Raw genomic sequence first — 23,121 nt, forward strand, 5'->3', positions numbered from 1 at the left:
AAGTCAGCTCATCTTATCAGTGAAGCAGGTCTTGATCTCTTTCTTTTGAAGTAAAAAGAAGTACTTGCTCCCTGCCTCAGAACAAAGACTCCTTCTCCCAGAATGTCTTGGACAATCCCTACTTTTGCAAAAGTTGCAAATCCCTGAAAAAAAGAGAAGTAAGCAGAAAAGGGGATGATGGAACTTTTATGCAGCTGGGCTATTTTAGATAAAACTAACAGCAACACCCATTGGTCTGCATGGAATAAGGAGGTCTGGATCCAAAAGAAAGGAATGTCCGCCAGTAGGAGAGGGTGCTGAGAAGAATAGTCTTGCTGTGTGTTTAAGTTGAAGTGAACAGACAAAAATGACAAGTGACAGTGAGTAATCAGACAAAAATGTCTTCTCATGGAATCAAAGATCCTATTTATATTAAGCCAAGTTTACAGGGGAAAAATTAAAACCCTTTGTTGAGAGTTCATCAATAGTCTGACTACGCATACTCTCTATAGTCCAGTCTAGTAGCAGCCATAACAAATACCTATGATCTCATGTGCTCTATTAAATCTGATTTCTTTATATTCTGAGCCTAAGCAAACTCTGCTCATTAACTCTAAATCTTTTAAGAAAGAAATTCAATACTTAAGAATGTAACAGTGTTAGATTGTTAACTTTTTTAAAAAAATCAGGACTACCTGCAAGGACTTGCATGGAGCTTTGAGAATAGAGGTAATAAATTGGATCCCAACAAAAACTTCACTGTGTTCTTACCAGATGGTTTGTGGTCTGAGCTACTACAGTAAAGAGAGGGAAGATGTAAACCAGGCATAGAGTACTGGAGGATCAATTACTTCTCATACTCTGTCAGTAAATCATAGAAAACCAGGCAAATGTAAATTCCATCTGCAGACCTGAACATTGTAATACACCCCCACGTACATATACATAATATACAGATACAAAGAGATGTTTATTATGTATTAGTCATAGATAAGTGTCAGACTACTACTGAGGGGATTTTTCTACTCTTTTCAGGCTTATAGGGTCGTCTTGAAATCCCACCCATTTGTGACATGACAAATGAATGTTTAAATCCGGTAGGTAAATTCCCACATGTATCACAGTCACTAGTGCAGTTTGTAACCTAATATACTACACCATCAGCTAGTTCAAAAGGGAGTGAATGTCATGCTAACAACCAGTGTAAATGTTGTTCATTAACTTCTGTCATTAATCCTTTATGTGCACTAGAGCAAACGGCACAGGTCCTGTGATGGGGCACACCTCTGACCTCACAGGTTTTTGTGGGATTCCCTGCTGTTCTGCTCCCAAAAATATCTTATGGAAATGTTAAGGATCTTAAAGAAACACAGAGACTCTGTGATTTACTTTTATACCCAAAAATGCTTTTGTGGCTACATAAAAATTAACAAACTTACCTTGTGCATGTGTTAGATATTTATCAAAAGAGGCAAGCACAAGGATGAGAGATGATAAAATGTAATAAAGACTAGAACAATAACACTGGTCTGCAAATTGAAACAAAGTTTCAGTTGTTTTGATAAAAATAGGTGACTTTACATAATTTTACTATGCTGATTTTAAAAAAATTGCATCCATTTTGCTCTATCACGTAAGGATTTTTCACAAATCAAAAAGAAAAAAATGGACATTTTTCATGCTTTTTATTCCACTTTATGCATTAAATACTTGGTAAATAGTAAGTTATAGTTCTTTTAGAAGGTCTGTTGTAAGTCCTTGTTTAAAGAACAAAAGAGAAAAGTGTGAAATTTAACAACTGAGTAATTTTAAATGATTAGATGCGACTTAATCAACGCTTTTTGACAACTTTTTATGCATTTCACCATCAGTCTCTCTTTTCAAGGACCAGCAGTAATCAGCCATCATGTTGACATCCCAGCATCCTTGATATCTCTTTTCCATCATCTTGATATCCTGATGAAATCTTTCCCCATGCTCTTCACTGACAGTTCCAAGATTTTCAGGAAAATAATTATTTTCAAGAACTTGCATGCAAAAAAACCTCAAATTAATTGTATTCGTCAAAATGAATGCCATTTAGCTTAATTTTGTTGAAGAGGATTGCCATATTATTATTTTATATATTATAGGCAGGGCTCGCCAGCCGCGCTGTCCAGCGATCTGCGTGTGTGCAGATCGTTCTGTCCATGCACAGATTGCCCGAATCCGGCTCTTCCGGGTTGCAATCTACTCGCCACGGGCGAGTAGATTGCATTATTTGTCGAGCCCTGATTATAGGAGTAACAAAACAGAATGGTTTCATTGTTTTAAGTTTTGAATGATATTTACAACTGTATTTTCTGCATTTTTCTTCATTTTCTTCATTTTTCAGGTAATCCCCTAACATGGCATCTCGAGGTTGCTTGAATGATCCAGGCATATTTTGTTACATTTGTGACAGTTTTGTTCCAAAGTCTTGATCCTCAAGTTTTATACCAAAGTAGGTGTGATAAACATTTCTAATAAAATCTGTTACGTTCTGTTTTTCCTTCTTTGGATCATTCAGGCAACCTCGAGATGCCATGTTAGGGGATTACTTGAAAAATGCTGAAGAAATGAAGAAAAATGCAGAAAATTCAGTTGTAAATATCATTCAAAACATAAAACAATGAAACCATTCTGTTTTATTACTCTTATAATAATTTGGCGATCCTCTTCAATAAAATTAAGCTAGATGACATTCATTTTGACTAATTCAATTAATTTGAGGGTTTTTTGCATGCAAGTTCTTGAAAATAAATCACTGAATATAATATACAGCCGCTCCCCGAGTTGCAAACAGTCGAGTTATGACCGTTCGCTCTTACGACCAAAGCTCCCATGGAGCGGTCGTAAAGGTGGTCCCTGAGATACGAACGCAACCCGCGCTTACAAACAGCGCAGTCACATGTAACTCAATGGGGTCCGAGTTACGAACGGATCGAGTTACGGCCAACTGTTTGGTCCGTAACTCATTCGTAACTTGGGGGAGGCTGAATAACACATTATAATAGCATTTTTGAAAAAGTAGACTCCAGTTTTCAGAAAATCTGTACATCGTGGGCAAAAATAGATATAATTTTTGAACTCAGCACCCCACAATTAGTTAAGAACAGTTATTTGTTCTCAGACAATGGAACCCATGCAGAAGGGTGTAATTAATGGCAAATATATAAAATATTGCTTATCTGTAATCTGGCATGTTACAAATAAGGTTGGTGTTTTATCGTGTCCTATTATGGGAATCTTGGATTTCAGGATTTATATGTTAAAAATCCTTATGAATATCCAAATCAAGGCCTTTTGTGATTTTGGCATGATAGGGGACTTATTTGGGGGAAGATACGATGGCAAGCAGTTGACTAAACCCCACAGAGGACCAAGACTGCAAATGTTTAACCTTGAGCTGAGTGACAGATTATAAGAGAACAAAAGCAACCAAGTGACACAAAGGACCATACCAATGGATGATCAGTAACAATTTTTACTCCAAGATGGAGTAAAAATGGCATTGCAAATGTGAGCTTTCTGCCTGATATCTGTTCTACAATGGAAAACAACAGATACTTGAGAGATAAACCAATCTGTTGACATTAAATCTTTTGGAAAGTATTTTCCCATTGCTTTTGCCCTCTTCACAATGGCCATTCTGTGAGGTTTATTTAGAATTGCCATGATAAAACTAGAGCTCTAACTAAAGGTTCAGACTGCCTTTCTAGGAGTGGGAAACTCTTTCCAGGCACTCCCACTAGACCACATGCAGATGAGCACCAGCCAGAATCTGGCCTAATATTATTGTTTTTTACTACTAGTTGAGTCTGATCAGTAGGTTACACATGTACAGCTAATCCCATACTGGAGAATCTTTGAGCCAAATTAAGAAGCAATAAAAGGTGGTGTAAATTATACAACAGTAGCTTGGTGTTCATGTGAGTGTGAGTAGAATTACACAGTCTAGGTCAGGAGGGCACAGAAGTGTCAGGAACAGAAACTAATAGGAATGTATAATGAGGTTTGGAGCTGCTGCTTCTTGTACATTCTTTCCCCTGCTACTTGCTTTTCCTGCTAACATCACCCTTCTGCTTTTCATCATGTGAATAATACCCATTTACAAGTGTATAAATTACCCCCATTTTGAAGTTAGCTTGTTATGCTTAATAACTTTTAGTTTCACTGTAGCTTATGCTAGATATTTCTGTCTTACTGGAACATTACAACTCACTGGATAAGGACTTCTAAATTTATCACAGGATACTTTAGCATCTAAACACATTTTGCTAATCTAAAAACCCTTCCCACAATGATTTTGCTTGCCTACTAGCCCCCATATAACAGTAGACTAAAGATAACACTGAATCTAAATCTATATCTCACCGTGGTATGCAATACTTTCAATTACATTACCAAGTGAAAACTAGAAACGTTGCCATTTACTAACCAAAGAGGTCCCAGCTCTCCAAGGCAAAATCACGGAAATGTAGTTATCTGCTCCTGACCCTCTCATGAAGTTTTTCAGTCTATTGTTCCTGAGGACAACTCTAATCTCTCTGGCCTACTATGTGTTCAATGAAGGATAGCAAAAATAAAAAGGTTTTAAGTAGAAAATAGTGGTGCTTCCATCATGCTCTGAGGAAAACTTTATTTTACTTTTTGTAATGAGTGGGCCCATTTAAGCTCCTCAGCCATTCCTTTTTCTCTAGAAAATCTTTGAACAATTTTCTAAGAGCTGGAGAAAAGAAATAGTCATTTTATATGCAAGTGTTTGCCAAGAGAGTGAAATCAGCTCAGAAAGCCCCTAAACATGGATGTGTTTACTCTTTGTTGCCTTAATAAAATGAATGGTGGTTTTGGTTGGGAGAATCATAGCTTTATTATTAGAATGTTGAGGAGGGAAAACGCTGAATTCTTTATGGTAATCTGCATTACATGATTACATTTTACATCTTTCTTATTTGTATTACTGTAACATTTAGAATCCTCAAAGGAGAGTTTGAAATCCAAATACGCAAGACAAACAAAGCAGAGGAAAGGCACACAAAGGGGAGTAACTCACAAAGTTATTCAGCAGAGCAGAGGCAGAAACAAAACTAGATGGCCTGAGTCCCACGGTTTGAACCTATCCCCTTCTAGATCATACTGCCTCTAAGAATCCCTAACAGACAGTTCTAGTATATGTTTTCACATTAGAACACTTACCTTTATGCAGTGCATATGTTACAACTAAGGTAGAGCACATCCATAAGACACTTTTTATATTTAATAACATCTTGACCTACAAATAAAGAAAAAAATGAGTAAGTCAAAAGTATTCTAGTGAGTACTTACGACATCAATAACTATCCTTAATATTAAAGATACAGACACACAGCAACAAGCTATTTATCAGGAGGAATGGATTAATGTTAAGATTCTTTTAAATCACTGGTTTGAATCTAATACAGTACTGGCAGAAAGTTATTAGCATCTGCTGGCTGATCTATGGTCTTAAAGAAATGAGAAGTAATCCAAACCCAATTTGTAGTTGGGTACAAAAACCGCCATCATTTAGAAAATTAGAACCTGCCATACTTATCAAGGGTCCATTTCATTTCACAAACATTGCCATAACAAATTTGTTCAATCATTTTGCTGAACACAGGTTGTTTAAGGGGACTTTCTGCTTGCAATATTTATTCCTGGGTAAAATTTCATTACAATAACAATGTGGCCCCCATTAATACAGATTCATGGTAGATTTTAGGTGTGTGTTTCCAAAGTGTGATTTGGACAATTCAGTGCTTTTGTGTATGCCACCCTCCTTTCTAGGCTATGAGCCCCATCAAAGATTGAAAAGTTCTCTAAAATACACAGTGTTTCCATAACAACACATTGCTAGTTCATGCCAAACTCTAGTTAAATATAAGTAGTCAAGTGAAATTAGAATGATTCCCACTAAATGATAGCCACTATCTCTTTAAAAATACTCAGCTATTCTTTATAGGAACTCATCTATAATATCTAGCAAACATGAAAAGTAGCTTTTAGTGACAAGTAAAGGTTTGTGAGGCACTGTTGTTGAGGAGCTGTTAGTCTGAACTCATAGGAGCTTCCTGATTTTCTTCTCAGAATATGCTACTCACGATCTCTAATTAGAGCAGTAGACAAAACTGAGAGCTATTTCATGTCCTGAACAGAATATAATTTAACTGACTTTAGGGAACTATGGAGCAGAGATTTACTGGGAAACAAACTACATTCGAACGGTAGACTTGAATAAGCTTAAGTATTAAAAAGTTATCACTGGAGTTTAAACATTGACCAACATCATACATGATGGCATTTACTAGGCAAAGTGGATGCTCACATATGATTGCAACAGACACAGTGTAACATCTTCTGATAACAGTGGGAAATATGCTCAGTGTAAAAGAATTCTGTTATCACAATTTACGGGTATGTCTCAAAAACCACATACCTGTATCTGGCCTGGGATACGTTCCACAGTGGGAGAGTGGTTCAGAAAATAATAATACAACACATTTTAAATCAACCCTTCACAATGTGATGCTCTTGAATATCTGAAAAGGACACTGTCATAATTCCTACTCAAGGAGATTATATTCCAGGATCTTTACATTTCCAGTGAGTGGATGGCTAATGTTGCTTGTTGCATCAGGAAACACATTGTGCAACATTTTCCTAGAACGTGTGGAGGAGAAAACCAGCTGCTTTCCCATGCAACGGGCTGAATGCTGCCAAGTACACCCCATCTTTTTATCATCAACTACACTAGACTGGGATTACAGTGTGATAATATTGATGTTACAATGTTGGTGTTCATCTGCACTGAATCTTGCATGATGACATTGACTATGCAAGAAAAATGCCTTCACACAAGGTTTACATATTTTTGTGGTTAAATCCAAAACAAGAATTATGACCTTAATCGGTTCATTCAACCTGATCCATCTCTTCAGTAAGATTTATCTCAGGGGTCAAATAGCAGTACTCAATTTAAATCAGTTCACAGGGACATGACTAGCCTATGCAGTTTTAGTTTGGGAGGGCAAGATAATTAACTATACAGGGCTAGGCAATTGGACCACCTCCTAGACCTTCATCCTGAAATGAGTGCATAAGTGAAATGGCTGTAGAGGAAACTGTTGCATATATCAGAGCTGATCATTTGCTCTTTATAATTCTACAAGGACTAATTTTCCAAGGTGGGTGTCTCCAAAAGCTGTCCATATACTGCATTTGTTTAAGGGATGTTAGCTGTCGTGTAATTGAATAGTCGTGTATATGACTAGCGGTTATATGACTATTTGATAGTCCACAGAGGTGGGGCCAGCAGCCAGTGCATTCCCAACTCCACTCCCAGGGAGCCCCTGTCACCCCACACTGCTGCCTCTGTATCAGAGGGAGCAGTGTGGGGTGGCAAGTAGCAGCTGGTCTGTGGGTGGAGCCAGTTTAAAAACTAGCTCCCTGAGCAGACCGGCTGCCTGCAACTCCTGTCCACGGGGGGTCTAAGCTCCCTATGGACAGAGGCTGCTCTGTAGCAGCAGCTCCTGTCCTGCAGGCTCACTGTGAACAGAGCCTTCTCCATGGGAGGCAGATTATCCTCTGTCCATGGAGAGTTTAACTCCCCCATGGACCGGGGCTGTTGCCCAGAGCTGCATCTGTCCACAGCAGCCCCAGGATTGTTGCTGATAAAGGCTGCTCCATGGGATGTGGAGCAGTTTCTGTCTGTGGGGACCTCAGGCCTGCTGCAAACACAGGCTGCTTCACGGCAGTCTCCCCTGCTTCCCCATGCTACTGCCTCATAGAGGCAGCAGAGGTAGGAGGTGGCAAGCAGCACCAGCTCCTGCCTCCCCCTTTCCCTGCTGCCTCTGTAGGAGGCAGCGGGGGGGGGGGGGGCAGGCAGGTCCACGGGGGCCAATACACCTGGGGATCTGTCTTGAAATCTGGCTCCCTGCATGTATCAATTCCAGCCTACCCCCATTCTATCAGAGGCAGCAGCCCGGGGAACAGGGTTCCCTCTAAGCTGTGCACTTGCCCAGGCATGCAAAAAAAATTCCATCCAACCCACCTCCTACACAGAGCTTCGAAGCTGTGTGGTGGGCAGCAGGCACCGGCTCCAGCCACCAGAGCTAGAGGAGCTGCAAGCCATGTGGCAGGGAGCAGGCGGCTGCTCCAGCAGCCCGAGAGCCCAGGCGGGAGAGCAACAGGGCAGGTACTGGAGTCAGTTCCAGTGGGGGAGGGAGTGGGGCTAAGGACAATGGGAGCCTGGCACAGAAGCCAGATGGGTGTGGGGCAAAGGTGCAGCCATCTGTGGTGGTGGGAGGTACTGGGCGCAGGTAAATTCCAGGGGGAGGGGAGGCAAGTTGCAGGGTTGAACACAGGTCTCCGGGCAATGTGAGGGGGCAGGTGATGTGCAGGGATGGGCACAGGTCTCTAGGCAGTGGTGCTTAGGCTGTGGGCCTTAGGCCCAGCGACTGGTTATTTGTGTTTGGCGGGGAAGATAGCATGGCCCTGGCATATATACTGGTGGCAGATGGGAGGCAGACTGCAAGGCTGGGCACAACTACATGATGTGTGTGGGGATAGGCAGTTAGCCAGGCCTATAGAGGTACCAGCTGGCTGTGTGTGGTCCTGATAAGAGGCACAGGCAGTGGGGTACACACAGTGTGTGTTGGGGCAAGAGCCAGCAAGCTGGGTGGTTTTCAGGGTGGGTGAGTGCAGGATCATGCACCTTGTTAATTATCCATTTTTTGGTATTTTTTCTTACATAATTTACACACACACACACACATACACACACACATAATTTTGTTAGCAACTGGTGGTTGTCACAGTGGCACACATCCAAACATGCTCACACGACATCAATATTTGGTGCACAGGACAAAACTCATTCCGCTCACAGATGGAAAATCTTAGAGGGAACACTGCTGGGGATGGGGGGGTTGGTTGATCCAGTGCTCATGGAGACTCGGCTTTTAAGCCAGCTCCTCACAGGCACCGGCTCCCATCTTTCCGCACTCTACTTGCTGCCTCTGATACAGAGGCAGTTGGAGGTGGGGGAAGAATGAGAAATGTGTGTAGTCGACAAGATTAACTGATAAGCCCAAGCTTATTGGTTAATCATGTAATCACCTACACAATTATATCCCTAATTTGTATGAACAAATCATTATTTAAAAAATGATTCCTCATTATTATAATCGATAGGTGAGGGGACAGAAGGTGCTTAATGTCTAGGGGCTATGCAATGCAGAGGATAGTTCAAGAAGCCCCTACATCCAGACAACTTGGGATCCACTATGAACAAGGTTTGTTCACAATTAATTCCCCCTATGGGTGCAACATTTCCATGCAACAGAGGGTATGGAAATGTTAAAATCAAGTGCCTCTGCAGCCACAAAGGAGAGCGCATGCAGTACTCTTCTACAAGGTTGTGCAATGGGTGTGTTCCCCCAGAAGCTTTAGGAAACAGTGGGCTTCCCTGCAGCAGAGTGTCTCCTGGAGTGCCCCCTGTTGGGCTGTGGCTGCACCTCCTCCCCTTATAAAGGTTGTGCCAATGGCTAAACAGTCAAATAACTTGAACTGGAAAAAACAAGAAGGACCAAAGAGGGATTTGATGAGAAAAAAGAAAAAGGTCTAAGGGGTCTATGGTGCACTGAGAGGCTGAGTTGGAGGGAGGGAGCCATCAGATGGAGCAGTGAGACAGGAAGAGGGAGAGGTGTTTGCTCAGGGTATATTGTCTCTAATAGCCAGGAGGAGAAAAGGAAAACTGCTTCGTACCTGTGTAATGCCGACAAACAGAACTGAACCTGGAACCTCTTTAGCTCCATGCATGAGTCTCCACCACTTGAGCTAAAAACCAGCTGGCTCTCAGCTGAGGCTGTACAAGAAACTCATTCTTTTCCTCTCTGTGAGTGGTCTACATAACCACTAGGTAGGACAGCAAACCACACCAGCCAGGAGTCCTGCACATGCCTCACACACTTCAGAAACACTCTTTACCCCTGAAAAACTCCCTACAGCAGAGTTGTGCCAGGGCAGGCCAGAGAAAGGCCCACATTTATACCATTCCAGTGGCCCCACAACCTCATACAAAAGGAGCTGGGAGCCAGTGGCAGCAATTCCAGCTGTGGCCCAGGTTACGGCTGAGATTTCAGCTCCCCACTTCCCTGCACTTCACTGCTTGGAATTCATGCCAGGGAATGGATTTCATTCTAATTGTTCAACAGTTAAAGGATCATCTGACAGAAATATATTGCCAGATATTATTGCTGGCTAGTGACTGAAGGCTGCTGGAAAGAGCACCAAAAATGGAAAAGTAAAAGAGAGGAAAAAATGGTGACGAAGGATATTTAATCAGGGATCTTGATTGTAGAAAACCAAATGGTATCAACATGCCTTGTAGAAGCAGGGCAGTACACGGGAATGGATGTTTTGGCATGTTTCATACACAGCTTTCAATTCACTACTACTGAATTTACAATTGCTACACACAAAACTTGAACATTTTTTTAAAATGTTGCACAACCCTCTGACCTTAATATAAAACACACACACACAAACTTCTCCCACACTCTGAAAATCTACCTCAAAATATATGAACTTTCATCTTCTCTAACCTGTAGCACCTCCTTAACCATCTGTACAGTGATTGTTCTATTTTCCCCAGTCACCTGTGGAATACCCATTGACATTAACAGGGGTTTAATACCCATTAATAGCTGCTTTAAACTCTCGCACTTCAGACTCTAGGCCTAGATGGGTTTTCTTAAACATTTACAGATGCTGATGAATTATAAAAAGATTGCTTTACTGGGAAACCCCAGAAATAGAGGCACAATTACCTTAGGGACAATGGCTAAGTTATAACCCAAAGATTACAAAAAGATTCCTAACTCAGGTCCCATGGAAAGTCCAGGCCAAGGTTATGAAGTCAAGTTCCTCAGACCTTATATCAGGGATACTGCCTCCAGCAACGATCACTCATTGACCTTCAGAGCCCTCAGCCAGGCCTGGTCCACACTAGACCAGGCAGGTTGGCTTACCTTAAGCTGAGCCACCATAGCATCTACACTGTGGGAGGCTGACAGGAGCACACTCTCCTGTCGGCTTCCCTTCCTCCTTGCAGAATGAGAAGTACAGGATACCAGCAGGGGCTGCCCTCGGTGTTTGACTTGGGGATCTACATTAGACCTGCTAAATCAAATACTAGAAGATTGACCTCTGGAGGGTCAATCTTCTCCATAGTGAAGACAAGCCCCCAGCATCCTGTACTTTTATTCTGACCCATTTACCTCACCTTCTGCTTGAAGGCCACTTCCAAGCACCTGTCATGGCTACTGCTGGCTCCCTCATCAGCCTCTCTCCTAGTCCTTTGGTCACAGCTTTTAAGTAGGACAGCCTTCCCTCTCAAGTGCAGTTTGACATCTATATTTGCAAGGGCAAGCTTCAGTCAGGCCAACACAGCCATGCACAGTGGGGGCAAATTCTGCACATGCCCAAGGCTCGTAGTTTGGGGAGACACTACCCCCCATCCTCCAATACTATGCCCATGACAAACTCCCACAAAGCAGCCCAAGCTTCCTGCTCTAAATCAACCTCTGGTTCCCTTCTGAGCTAGACCCCTGTTACTTGAGTTTATACATTCCTCCCCTGTTATATTTATGGATACCTCCGCTGGCTAGGTAAGAGGTTAACCCCTAAAACTTAACAAGACAGCCAATTCATTACAGTACCGTATTTAGGGACAGATTGTGCCTTTGGAGTCCTCTGGCATAGAAAAAGCCTAGAGGGACTGTGTAGCAGTTGACCTACAGAGGAAGAATTTTTCCCAACTTAAAACTGCAGGACTTGGGTATATGTTTTATTTCTGCCCTTTATTCAAAAATTCATCTGTGGCACTTTTCAGCTTGAAGCCAAAACCCTTGACAAACCTAATATCTGTAACAAATGCTATAGACACTGTACACACTTCCTGAAATGCTAACTCCTTGGAGATAAAATAGCAGCAGTATAATGCTACCCTATGTTTGACTACTGGAAGTGAAGAGTAGCTTTTAAAATATTGCAGCCCATATGAGCAAATATTACTCAAGTTGGAATTTGGTTTGCACATCTAGGGCCTGATTTCAGTTTCACACCAGTTTTACATCAGGGTAACTATTGATTTAAGTGGGATTACTTCTGGGGTAAAATGATGTGAGAACGTAATTTCTGCTTCCCTCTAAGATTCCAGAGCAAGAAAGAGAAAAGACCTCCAGTGTGATACATAGCTATGTAGCAATCATTGTTTTATCCAGCTAGAGAGATTGATGGGTCTCTACCAAAAGGTATTTGTCACTTCCCTACCTATTTCCTCCCAGTTGGCAGTGAAATAATGATCTCCTACAGGCATTCATTCATTATTTTCTTCAGAAGAAGCCAGGTGTCTGAGGCATTGTGATCTGACATGTGACAGCTTCCCATTGTAAAAGTTTATAGCGGCTAGGTTTCTTGTGAGCCACAAAAGAAAGATTTAAAGAATGGTTAGCCTCAATTTTGCATTGACTCCCATCTTGCAAAAACAATGGTGCTTAGTATTGTAATTGCACAACATGGATCTAGTTTAAAAAAACAACAGGGATTTTCTGGCTCTCAGAAATCCCAATCCCAATCCAAAAATTGTTTTGATCCCCCTTGTGACATATAAGAGGGAACATCCTTGAGCTTTCTCACAGCAGTAGAAAAAGGCAGCTCAAGAACTATGACCTTCTGTGGTCCAATCCCAGGACCTAGCAAGTTTCCCAAGATAAGAGGCTCTTTAGCAGGAATAATGAAGTTGGGAAGGTCCTGTTCCCCTTGTCTCTTCTCCACTCTTGCGCCTCCCAAAAGTCCTGCTAACTTTAGGGCACCCTTGATTAAATCATATTGGCTCACAACTTTATCTGGACTTCCTTTTACTATCCACCTCTGCTGCTATCATGCAGAATACATAGGAAACTTTCAGAGGTCACAATAGAGAGTAGAGTTTATTCCTGGTTTGGTGTCAGGATCTCTTGGGAGTCTAATTAGTCCTATCCATTTACACTTCAAAAGTGTACTGCCAACCCTCAAAGTTCAAAAATCAGGTCAGACCCTAACAAATTGTGAGTTTGGCTCCAAAAATTACAAGCATTAAAAAGAAAAATCTTACTGATTTTGGATGGCACAGTGCTGTCAAATCCCCCAAAAGTGTAAGTGAGTTGCTTCTGGAGTTCTCCTGGCCAAGTGAATGTGCAAAGCTTCCAGCATCTCCCCAGAACCCAACACTCTAATTGAGTAACTAATTGATTATTTATAGCCCCCCTAGATTCCCATATTTGTCTGCATCCCTAACCTCTGCACCTTCTGCAGACCCCATATCAGTTCTGCCCCCTGCCCTGTATCTGTTCATCAGTGCACCTCTGCTCCTCTTGCTACTTCAGAGGTTCTTCCCTCTCTTTGCCCTCCCCATACAGCCTTGGGTGAGCCACCATTGGGGTCCTCTTCTTTGCTTTCCCAGGCCAGGGTGGCAAAGCAGCTCTGGGAGTTAATCATCCCACTCTCCTTTCCTAGGCTGGGTGGTTCTGGGAGGAGCAGAGAGGAACTAACCAATTTTTCACAGGAGGGGGCAGAGCCATTAGGACTTAGAATCCTAGAACTGGAAGGAACCTTGAGAGAAGATGCAGTCCAGTGCCCTTCCCTCATGGCAGGACCAAACACCATAGATGTCTGTCTAACCTGCTCTTAAATGTCTCCAGTGATGGAGATTCCACAACCTCCCTAGGCAACTTATTCCAGTATTTAACCACCCTGACAGTTATGGTATTTTTCCTAATGTCCATCCTAAACCTACTTTGCTGCAATTTAAGCCCATTGCTTCTTGTCCTATCATCAGAGGCCAAGGAGAACAATTTTCCCCCTCCTCCCTGTGACACCCTTTTAGATACCTGAAAACCACTATCATGTCCCCTCTCAGTCTTCTCTTTCCTAAACTACACAAGCCCCGTTCCTTCAGCCTTCTCTCATAGATCATGTTCTCTAGACCTTTAATCATTTTTGTTGCTCTTCTCTGGATCTTCTCCAATTTCTCCACACCTTTCTTGAAATATGATGCCCAGAACTGGACACAATAGTCCAATTGAGGCCTAATCAGTGCAGAGTAGAGCAGAAGAATGATTTCTTGTGTCTTGCTCACAACATTCCTGTTAATCATACATCCCAGAATCACGTTTGCTGTTTTTTGCAACAGAGTCACGCTATTGACTCATATTTAGCTAGTGGTCCACTATGACCCCTAGGTCCCTTTTCTGCAGTACTCCTTCCTTGACAGTCACTTCCCATTCTGCATGTGTGAAAGGAATTGTTCCTTCCCAAGTGGAGTACTTTGGATTTGTCTTTATTAAACTTCATCCTGTTTACTTAAGACCATTTCTCCAGTTTGTCCAGATCATTTTGAATTATGACCCTATCCTCCAAAGCAGTTGCAACCCCTCCCAGCTTGGTATCATCTGCAAACTTAATAAGCGTACTTTCTATGCCATCATCTAAAATAAATCTTTGAGGAAGATACTGAATAGAACCGGTCCCAAAACAGACTTTTGGACTATTTCTGCTTCCTTTTCCCTCCCCCGCCTAAACTCCTCCCTGCTCCTGGGAGGGAGCTCTACATAATTCCCGCAGAAGGTTGGCTGCTCTTTCCTAGGACACAAAGAAGGCAGCCAATCAAAGGGGGATTTCCCCAGCAGTGCTAAAATTCTGAGAAATCTGAAGCTTCTTGGGTCATAGTAATATAAGTGCCAGCTGGGCTCAAAATGGACTCATGATGACATTGTAAGAATTGGCAGCACTTCCTGCATTTGTGTAATTTGTCCCTTATTGTGCCCACATTGTTTTAAATAGAGTGAGGTTCAAAGTTCCAGCAACACACACACAAAGAAAAAAAATCTAAGCAGTAGCTGCCTCCAGCCCCTAACAGAATCAGGCACTAGAGAAGTAAGTTAAGACTACTCTTGTTAAGGCTTATGGGAACAAAGGACCACTGCACATGGCAGAGATCAACCTCCCAGTGCTGCCTAAGCAAACTAGAAAAGCCCCATCACAGACAGGCATTATGTATTTGCTGCTTTCTGCCCACAGAAGGACTAGGCACCAGTTGAGCCTTATACTTACATGTTATGGCTGGAACTTTCACAACTATTAGCCTCTACAATCTGCAGGCAGTGTGTATTTCACTTTTTCTTTTACTTAATCCTGTCTTTCACCCTTTCGTACCAGCTGAATGATTGTTAATTGCTGGCACTTATTAACTTTACCACAAATGCCATTTAATTAACTTTGCCAATTTTTCCACATTACTTCCGTTTGATTAATTACTGCACTGCTGCCAGTTGGTTAACTTGGCCTTTGTTTAATTCATCACCCATTATCACTGCACTGTTATATCCCCATGTAAATTGCAAACTATTATCTAGGGCCCCTGCTCCAGTACTTTTCCTACAACTAACCAGAGGGAATTCCTTTGGCCATTTAACTGCTGCCCCAAGCACAGAGGGGTTCTGTGCTGGATGTGAAAGGGAAAGTCATCAGAGCAGGGTGTGCATTGGCAATTTTGGGCTGCAGAACAGCTTTGGCAGCTGTGGTGAAGCTGCTATGGTCAGTCCCTAGCCCACTTTGGTACTTAACACAGCCCAGAATCTGAGAGAAAGTAGCAGAATGTCTCCTTTCCATCTACCAAGGGCTGAGATGCAGCATAGAATCTGCCCCCAGTTTTTGATATGTCTTGTAATATACTGTGCACATCTAGGATTAAACTGAGAAAAAGTGATGGTTTTCATCCAAGCTCTGCCCACAAGTGCCTTCCTGTCTCATCATAGCATGTCTCCCATTCTTGGTCCTGTCCTCTGCTCTTGCCTCTCCCAGTCTCATTTACCTGTTGCAGTTTCTACCATTATTAATATGAAAAGGAGAGCAAGAAAGAATGAGGCATGGGAGGGAAGGAAAAGAGCAATGGGAGTGGAGGGAGAAAGGCCTGGAGGGACCCCATGGTCCCCAGGCAAGGAGGAGGAGGAGCAGGGAAGCAGATTCATGAAATTACCTTATCCCATTCCACCAAAGAAGGCAGTATAGGCTGGCGGGAGGGGAGGGGGTGAGTCAGGAGGAACCATGCAGCAGTTTTTTGTCTTATCCCAGTGCTGAATTTATTGTGTGAAGATTACTGCGATGTAAATACAAACTACAACCCACATACTCCACAGGCAACAGCTGGATTAGGTGAGCAAAAAGGGACTTATCCCCTGCAATGCAAGAAGAAGCTGTACTAAGCTAGTCTCAGCTGGATGCCTCACTTTTTTGCATATGCAAAATGCAGGACAATGTAGCACTTTAAAGACTAACAAGATGGTTTATTAGATGATGAGCTTTCGTGGGCCAGACCCACTTCCTCAGATCAAATAATGGAAGAAAACAGTCACAACCATATATACCAAAGGATACAATTTAAAAAAAATGAACACACATGAAAAGGACAAATCACATTACAGAACAGAAGGGGGATGGGGGGGGGGGGGGGGGAAGGAAGGTGAATGCCAGTGAGTTAATGATATTAGAGGTGGGGAAGGGGAAATGTCTGTGAGTTAATAGTATTAGAGGTGATAATATTCACAGACATTTCCCCTTCCCCACCTCTAATATCATTAACTCACTGGCATTCACCTTCCTTCCCCCCCCCCCAACATCCCCCTTCTGTTCTGTAATGTGATTTGTCCTTTTCATGTGTGTTCATTTTTTTTAAATTGTATCCTTTGGTATATATGGTTGTGACTGTTTTCTTCCATTATTTGATCTGAGGAAGTGGGTCTGGCCCACGAAAGCTCATCATCTAATAAACCATCTTGTTAGTCTTTAAAGTGCTACATTGTCCTGCATTTTGCTTCAGCTACCCCAGACTAACACGGCTACATCTCTACCACTTTTTTGCATATCTTACAGACTTTTCCAGCCTCCCTGATTTGGAGACCCTATGGTTGATTGGATTTGTGTTACCACTGTTAGGTTCTCAAATACACATGCATATCATGTGCATCTTAAGATATCTACTAGTGTCTCACACACCACTGAGTTTACACAAGACATTCCAAAGACTGTGCTTCTACAAAGGACTTTGCCTTGCTTTTATCTTTTTTTTTTTCAATCTGGCATTAAGAATAAGTACATTATTTTAAAAATCTGAATGCTTGGTGCATATCCAGAATAGCATGGCCCTGTTGTGCATCTCACAGCCTCATGTTCCAGTTTGTTGTTGTCAGAATTGTGCTTACATGCATTCCCAGCACATGAAATCCCCTGTGACTTTAATTCACATGTGACTCTGGGGACAGAATTTGTCCCTGTCTTCCCAAACATTGAGACTTCATGGCCTCTGTGTCCACACTGAGCCAAATTCACTACTACTGAAACCCCAAAGGGGCAGTGAGATCTTGTCTTAGGGTTATTTCCATAAGAACCCGGCTGGTAAGCAGATGAAGGGAATTGCCAACCCTTCCAAAGCTGCCAATTTTGGGGCTTCATTCACCTTCTTATGCTCCTGTGTAGTTACACCCTCATTCCTAGCCAATCTTCCCACTCTAGGAGCTCTCCACGTAAAGCCAGCATAAGTCTGCCCTGGGTGAACTTGGCCTGTTGTGGCAACACAGGCAATGGAATCTTATGCCTGTAACACACTGATTTATGGGGAAAGCCTCTGTATATCCAGAGTGACTTCAGTGACTATAGTAGGGTCATTCTAGAGATTTGACACCTGGGGTCAGAATTTTAGGCCATGGTGCTGCCAGAGACAGTCTCAGCAATGTCCAGACTTGAAACAGGCAAGCACAGATCACTCTGGCTACGTCTATGTTAAATACTTCTTGCCCAAAAAGCCTATTTGCGCAAGAGTTTTTCACAAAAAATGTCTTGCGCAAGAGCACGTCCACACCTCAAAGCACATCACAAAAGCAATGAGCTTTTGCACAAGAGAGTGTCCATACTGCATGGATGCTCCTGCACAAGAAAGCTCTGATGGGCACATCTATACTTCAGGGCAAAGTCAAATACTTAAGAAAGGTTACATCAATTGCGTAGCTGAAGTCGAAATTTCGGCTTTGGGACCTGTCTACACAACACTCTTCCTTCGACTTCCCTTACTCCTCCTGAAAAGGAGAGTTACAGGGGTCAGAGTAAGAAGTCCTCTGGCTCCACACTATTCAGAAATAGCAGCTTGCTGTGTAGACATCGCCTCTGTTAAGGCTCCCTGTGATCGGCACATCTGGCAGGTGAGGGTCAAGGGAACATTCATTCCAAACTGCCCCGGCTTTGTGTTCGCAACGCTCCCTGCTAGGCTGGGCTGGGGGCAGCGGCGTGGGACGATACCTGTCACGCTCCGGGCTTTCCCCGGCTAACCAAAGGCACTCGCCGGCCAGCGTCTAGCTTAACGCCTTCCCCCTACGGACAAAGGAGCGAGCTGAGTCAGAGCTCCCCGCCCCCCAGATGAATTTCCCAGTCCACGTGGCTGCGGGGAAGGAGCTCGCTCCGGGAGCCCAGCGAGCTCGTAGTGCATGTGCAGGCAGCTGCCTTTTCCGCGGAAGGAGCGAGAGCCCTCGGATCCCAGAGCCGGAGGCGGCGCTGCTGGCATCGTTGAGTGCTCAGGCAAAGTGCCCGAGCCAAAGTCCCCTTGTGCTCATGGCTGGCAGCCGCTGGTAACGCTCCCATTGGGCCTTCCTGCGACCCCTCCCCCCGGCCCAGAGCCACAACTGCCCTAGGGCGGAATCAAACGCGGAGTGAAGCACTGAAACTCCTGCCTAACAAGCCCAGCCTTGGCCTCCACGCTGCTCCCTCCCCTCCCCTAGAAGCAGACGGGAGTGGAAGACACGCTCGCTCTGAGTCTGGCTGGGAGCTTTCCCGGGAAGTTTGAGTCCCAGGGAGGCTCCTTTGGCGTTTTTCCTGTAGCCTGAGTGGTCATGGCTGTTCCGACTCGAGGCATCCATCCCCTGGGGGAGGCAGGAGCGTCAGCTAACCCAGAACCCCGCTCTAAGCCCGGAAAGCTTTTCGGGGGAAGAGTTTTGGAGGCGCCACTTTTCCTGAAATAAACCTCAAACGTGAGCAGGGGGCTGCCCTGCCAACCCAGGAGAACGCTCTGCCGGGTGTTAGTACAGCCCGGGGGTTTCCTTTGCAAAGGGGAAGGCGGAATGCAACGGAGGGAGGATTGCTGTATAGAGGAGAAAGTAACCCTGGCCCGATTTATCCTGCACTGTTGTCAGATATGAGTTGGGGGTATTCTCTGCTGCGCCAGTAGGGGGAGCCGAGGGTCTTCCCAAGGCCGGAAGATTCCTAGACATCAACGCGGGGGTTAGATCCGATTAAGTGCGCCGCCCCCCACCATGTATCAGTGCTCAACAGGAGGACGGAGCCTGTTAGCGATTTTACACAGGAACCAAGCCACTGAAGTCCTGTCCAGCCCATTCACTTATTAGCGGGGTGGGGGAAGGGCCCTTCTCCCGAGCTTGCCTCCGAGACAGAGACACCGCATGTTTCGGGGGAGGACGGACTCCTCTTGGACCAAGTCCCTGCTCTGAGTTTGATTATTCCCAATATACCCAGAGAAAATCCCCCTCACTTCCCAAACTCCGTAACATGCCGATGTGCTCAGCGAACAGCTGGATTTTCAAAGCAATTGCTTCCAGCTATGACATAGGTTTTTCCCTTTCGCTCGTATTGTATTAAAATGACGGCCCCCCACCCTGTGACATTTAGCGAAATCTGGGATCGATCCAGTAGGATTGAGTAACAGCCATGGGCTTGAGGTTTGTAAATTTCACATGGCTAAGTCCCCTGAATTGTTATGGGTACCTCCTAACTAAGCCGTTCCCCCAGGCTCGGAAACTCCCCTACAGCCAAGTGAGAACTTAACCAAGAGAAAGGGAAAGTTCCTTCATTATACATTTTTGGGTAACAAATAATAATACGCGGCTCCTTTATTTGCCTTGCAATATATGTTCAGAGAAACGCCATAGATCCTTACGTTCGATTTTACAGTTGTTTCAAATCTGCCAAGTATTCGAAGGAAACTCCCTCTTTTGGGAGGAAAAAGCAGTGTTTAAAATATCTCCTTCTTAGGCCGGATTGTGCAGTGTGTTTAAAAGCTCCCCTCCCTCCAAAATATCTCCGAAGCTCACTCATTCACACAGCAGAGCGGAGCCCATTTGAATGATAGATAAATGGGTAGATCAAACTGAACGTGACAAGTGGGGTAATGAGAGAGCATGACCTCGCATCCTTCCGTGCAATCCCTTTGTGGGCAAAAGTTTGAAACAGGATTTAAACCGGTTCCAAGGGGGGGATGAACACGATCACAACCAGTGCTTCAGTTTGGGATTCTCCTTAGCAAAGGAGCTGTTTCCCGCCGTCTAAATTCCTTTAATTTCCTTCCTTGACGCTGCTCACTCACTCTCTAACAAAGGGGAAACCCAAGGACTAGGCAGAAAAGGCGGCGGCTTGTGTTCCCGAGGAGCAGAGAAGCGGGCTGCGGATGTAAGAGGGGGCGTTTTGCTCTACTAACCCTGTGGTCCTTTTTCTCTTCTCCTTCACCCCCCACGCCACCCCTTGCCATGAAAATGGGGCTTAGAGAACGCCTGCTTTCTATCTCTGGAGGGATGCTAAGAGGTCCCCAGCTTCTCAGCCTGGGGCTGGCTTGAGTTCAGCTTCCCAGGGATACCAAAGAAATGACTTAGGAGGTAAGAAACTGACCTTATACTATTCTACAGGCAATTTAATCCCGATGGCTAGAAACGTTCCCCAGGACCATTCTTACTGCTCCTTCTGCGGTGGGGCTTTGTGTATTTAACACCCATACGAATAGCTCCTCGTTTCTCCCTTCTTTCAGCCTCCTGAGCCCCATTACAAATCAAGGTGCAGCTGTACCTTGCTAGCCATTCAACAACCAATACCAGAGAGTTATCTCACCGTCGTCACCCCCAAAATCATCTGCTCCCCATATGTCTTTGTTCTACTCGTTGCCCAGGAAATGTTGGGGCTCCCCAACAAAACCTTTTCGCTTTATAATTGTCCTTGAAAACTTCCCCAGATATTTACAAATGACCAGACATCTAATCTACCGCCACCTAAGCTTTTCAGTGCAACTCTTTGTCTTTGAAGGTACCAAGAGCACACAATAGTTTTTTATATTACCCGAGGGGGTTTCTAGCAGCCACATATAAAAATGCATAAAAAGGAGCATAGTTACCTTCAAAGGTAGTTTACTGCAGAGCCTGCAAAAAATCACAACGTGGTGCTGGGGCTAGTCCAGAATTCCCAGTGGCCGCATGAAAGAGTAAAATCCCTTGGTTAGTGCTGGAGGGAGATGCTGATTCCGGGGTCTCCAGCACTCCCCACTGGTGAGCACCTGATCCCAAGCTGCTGAGTCTGTTCTGAGTTCGAGCAAAAGAAGGAGCAAGACAGCCTGCCTGCAAGTTCAAATGCGAGCTCGAACACCCATCATTACTACTATATCATTGTACCGTCAGCGCTGCAAGAGGAGGGGCCCTCTCTCCGAGAGGAGGGTGAACGCTCACACATGCTCTTGAAGAAGCCCGCAGCAAAAGCAGAGAGCTCAGAGCTCTGTAACACAGGGAAGGGGGCAGGAGCAGCCAGGCACTCCCTGCCCCTCCTCACAAAGTACCGAGGGGAGGATGGTAGCTGCTTTTTTCAGCCCAGCGCCTGATTTTGCACCCACAGAAGTTGCTCCCAGCCCTCGCACACGATGTGCTTTTGTGGAGTCCGCTCCTTGGGGGGAATCTCCCTTACATGAACCCTCACGAGTCTATGAAGTAGCAACAGATCCTTTTGCCTGGCAAAGGAAACGGCGTGACACAAACAATTTGCTGAATCAAATTGTCGCTCCTACCCCATCTTCCAGCCAGAAAGTGACAGGCTAGATTTTGTCCCCCAGTGTGAAAGAAGCATTGTATCCCTAATTACATAATTAACTGAAAGAGAAGGAAGGCACTCCCCTATTGTGTCTTCCAACACCAGTTAAAGGAGGGAAGTGATCAGAATTATAATCACTGTTTTTCAAACATCTCAAGGGAGGTTTGTAATAAAAGAATGTATTGGTGCTTGTCTGTGCCACATTCACAGGCAATTTCAATCCATGGCACCAAGTCAGGGTTTCCCCCACTCCAGATTTACTCATCTCCAATCTCTCTTGAGATTAGATTAGGCATTTGCTGTCCAGATCTCTTTAAAAGCATCTGAAGTCACCTTTGCAGTCTTGTAATCATGTTGGCCCCAGGGTATGAGAGAGTCAAGGTGCACACAAAGTCATTTTTAAACCAGTTTCTGTTGGTGAAAGGAGTGTTTTGTAGCTTCACAGAGCTCTTCTGCAGGCCTGGAGAAGGTAATCAGAGTCAGAGTATGAAGTTACGGTCACTGATCAAAAATCTAAATACACTGTCTTATAGGAGCCTTTACTAGATCCACTTGAGCAAAGGATCTGTTATTTTGTCCATGGAACTCTTTTAAAGAGTTCCATGTTTATTATAGGTATTTATAAGGCACACATAGCCGTAAATTTGGGCACAATATACCCAGCAAAAACAATTCCTGTCTGTAGGATGCCAATTCCACCATTGACCAGATTCTTGATCACATTTACACATGGGGGTGTAAATCCAGACTGAGTCAAATGGAGACAGTGAAGATATTTTGAATTCATGCCCCCATGTGTAAATGTGATCAAGAATCTGGTCCATGGTGGAACTGGCATCCTACAGATAGGAATTGTTTAGGCCCATGATTTCCAAGAAGCGAAATTGAGTGCCCATTGGCAGTTCTACTAGATAGTAGGGAAACTTTAAACAGCACTCATTAAAAAAAAGGTGTATCTACTGTTACAATGGCCAGGTTCCCAGTGGAGCAAATTTCTTGCTGTACATGCTATGAAAACCTGGATTTCAGGCAAAGCTTTCATGCCCAGGGAAAGGGAAGGGGCAGGACTCATGAGTCTCATTCATTTCAGCTGAAACAAAAAACAGGACTATGTAGCACTTTAAAGACTAACAAGATGGTTTATTAGGTGATGAGCTTTCG

General features: G+C 43.9%; 1 protein-coding gene across 2 annotated transcripts in view; it reads right to left on the minus strand.

Moving 5' to 3' along the window:
• Positions 1-21,762, minus strand: part of VCAN (versican) — a 158,352-nt gene extending 136,590 nt beyond the window's left edge. The window contains exons 1-2 of one of the 2 annotated variants that reach the window (XM_075932193.1): positions 21,278-21,762; positions 5,197-5,272 (exon numbers count right to left, since the gene is read on the minus strand). In XM_075932193.1, the coding sequence (XP_075788308.1) occupies positions 5,197-5,266 (70 nt within the window). In that variant the 5' untranslated portion in view covers positions 5,267-5,272; positions 21,278-21,762. The remainder of the gene's footprint in view (positions 1-5,196; positions 5,273-21,277) is intronic. The other variant, XM_075932194.1, reaches the window with a different exon arrangement.
• Positions 21,763-23,121: the final 1,359 nt, after the last annotated feature.

The sequence above is a fragment of the Pelodiscus sinensis genome, chromosome 6 (genome assembly GCF_049634645.1).
Source record: "Pelodiscus sinensis isolate JC-2024 chromosome 6, ASM4963464v1, whole genome shotgun sequence".
In the NCBI taxonomy this organism is placed as follows: domain Eukaryota; kingdom Metazoa; phylum Chordata; order Testudines; family Trionychidae; genus Pelodiscus; species Pelodiscus sinensis.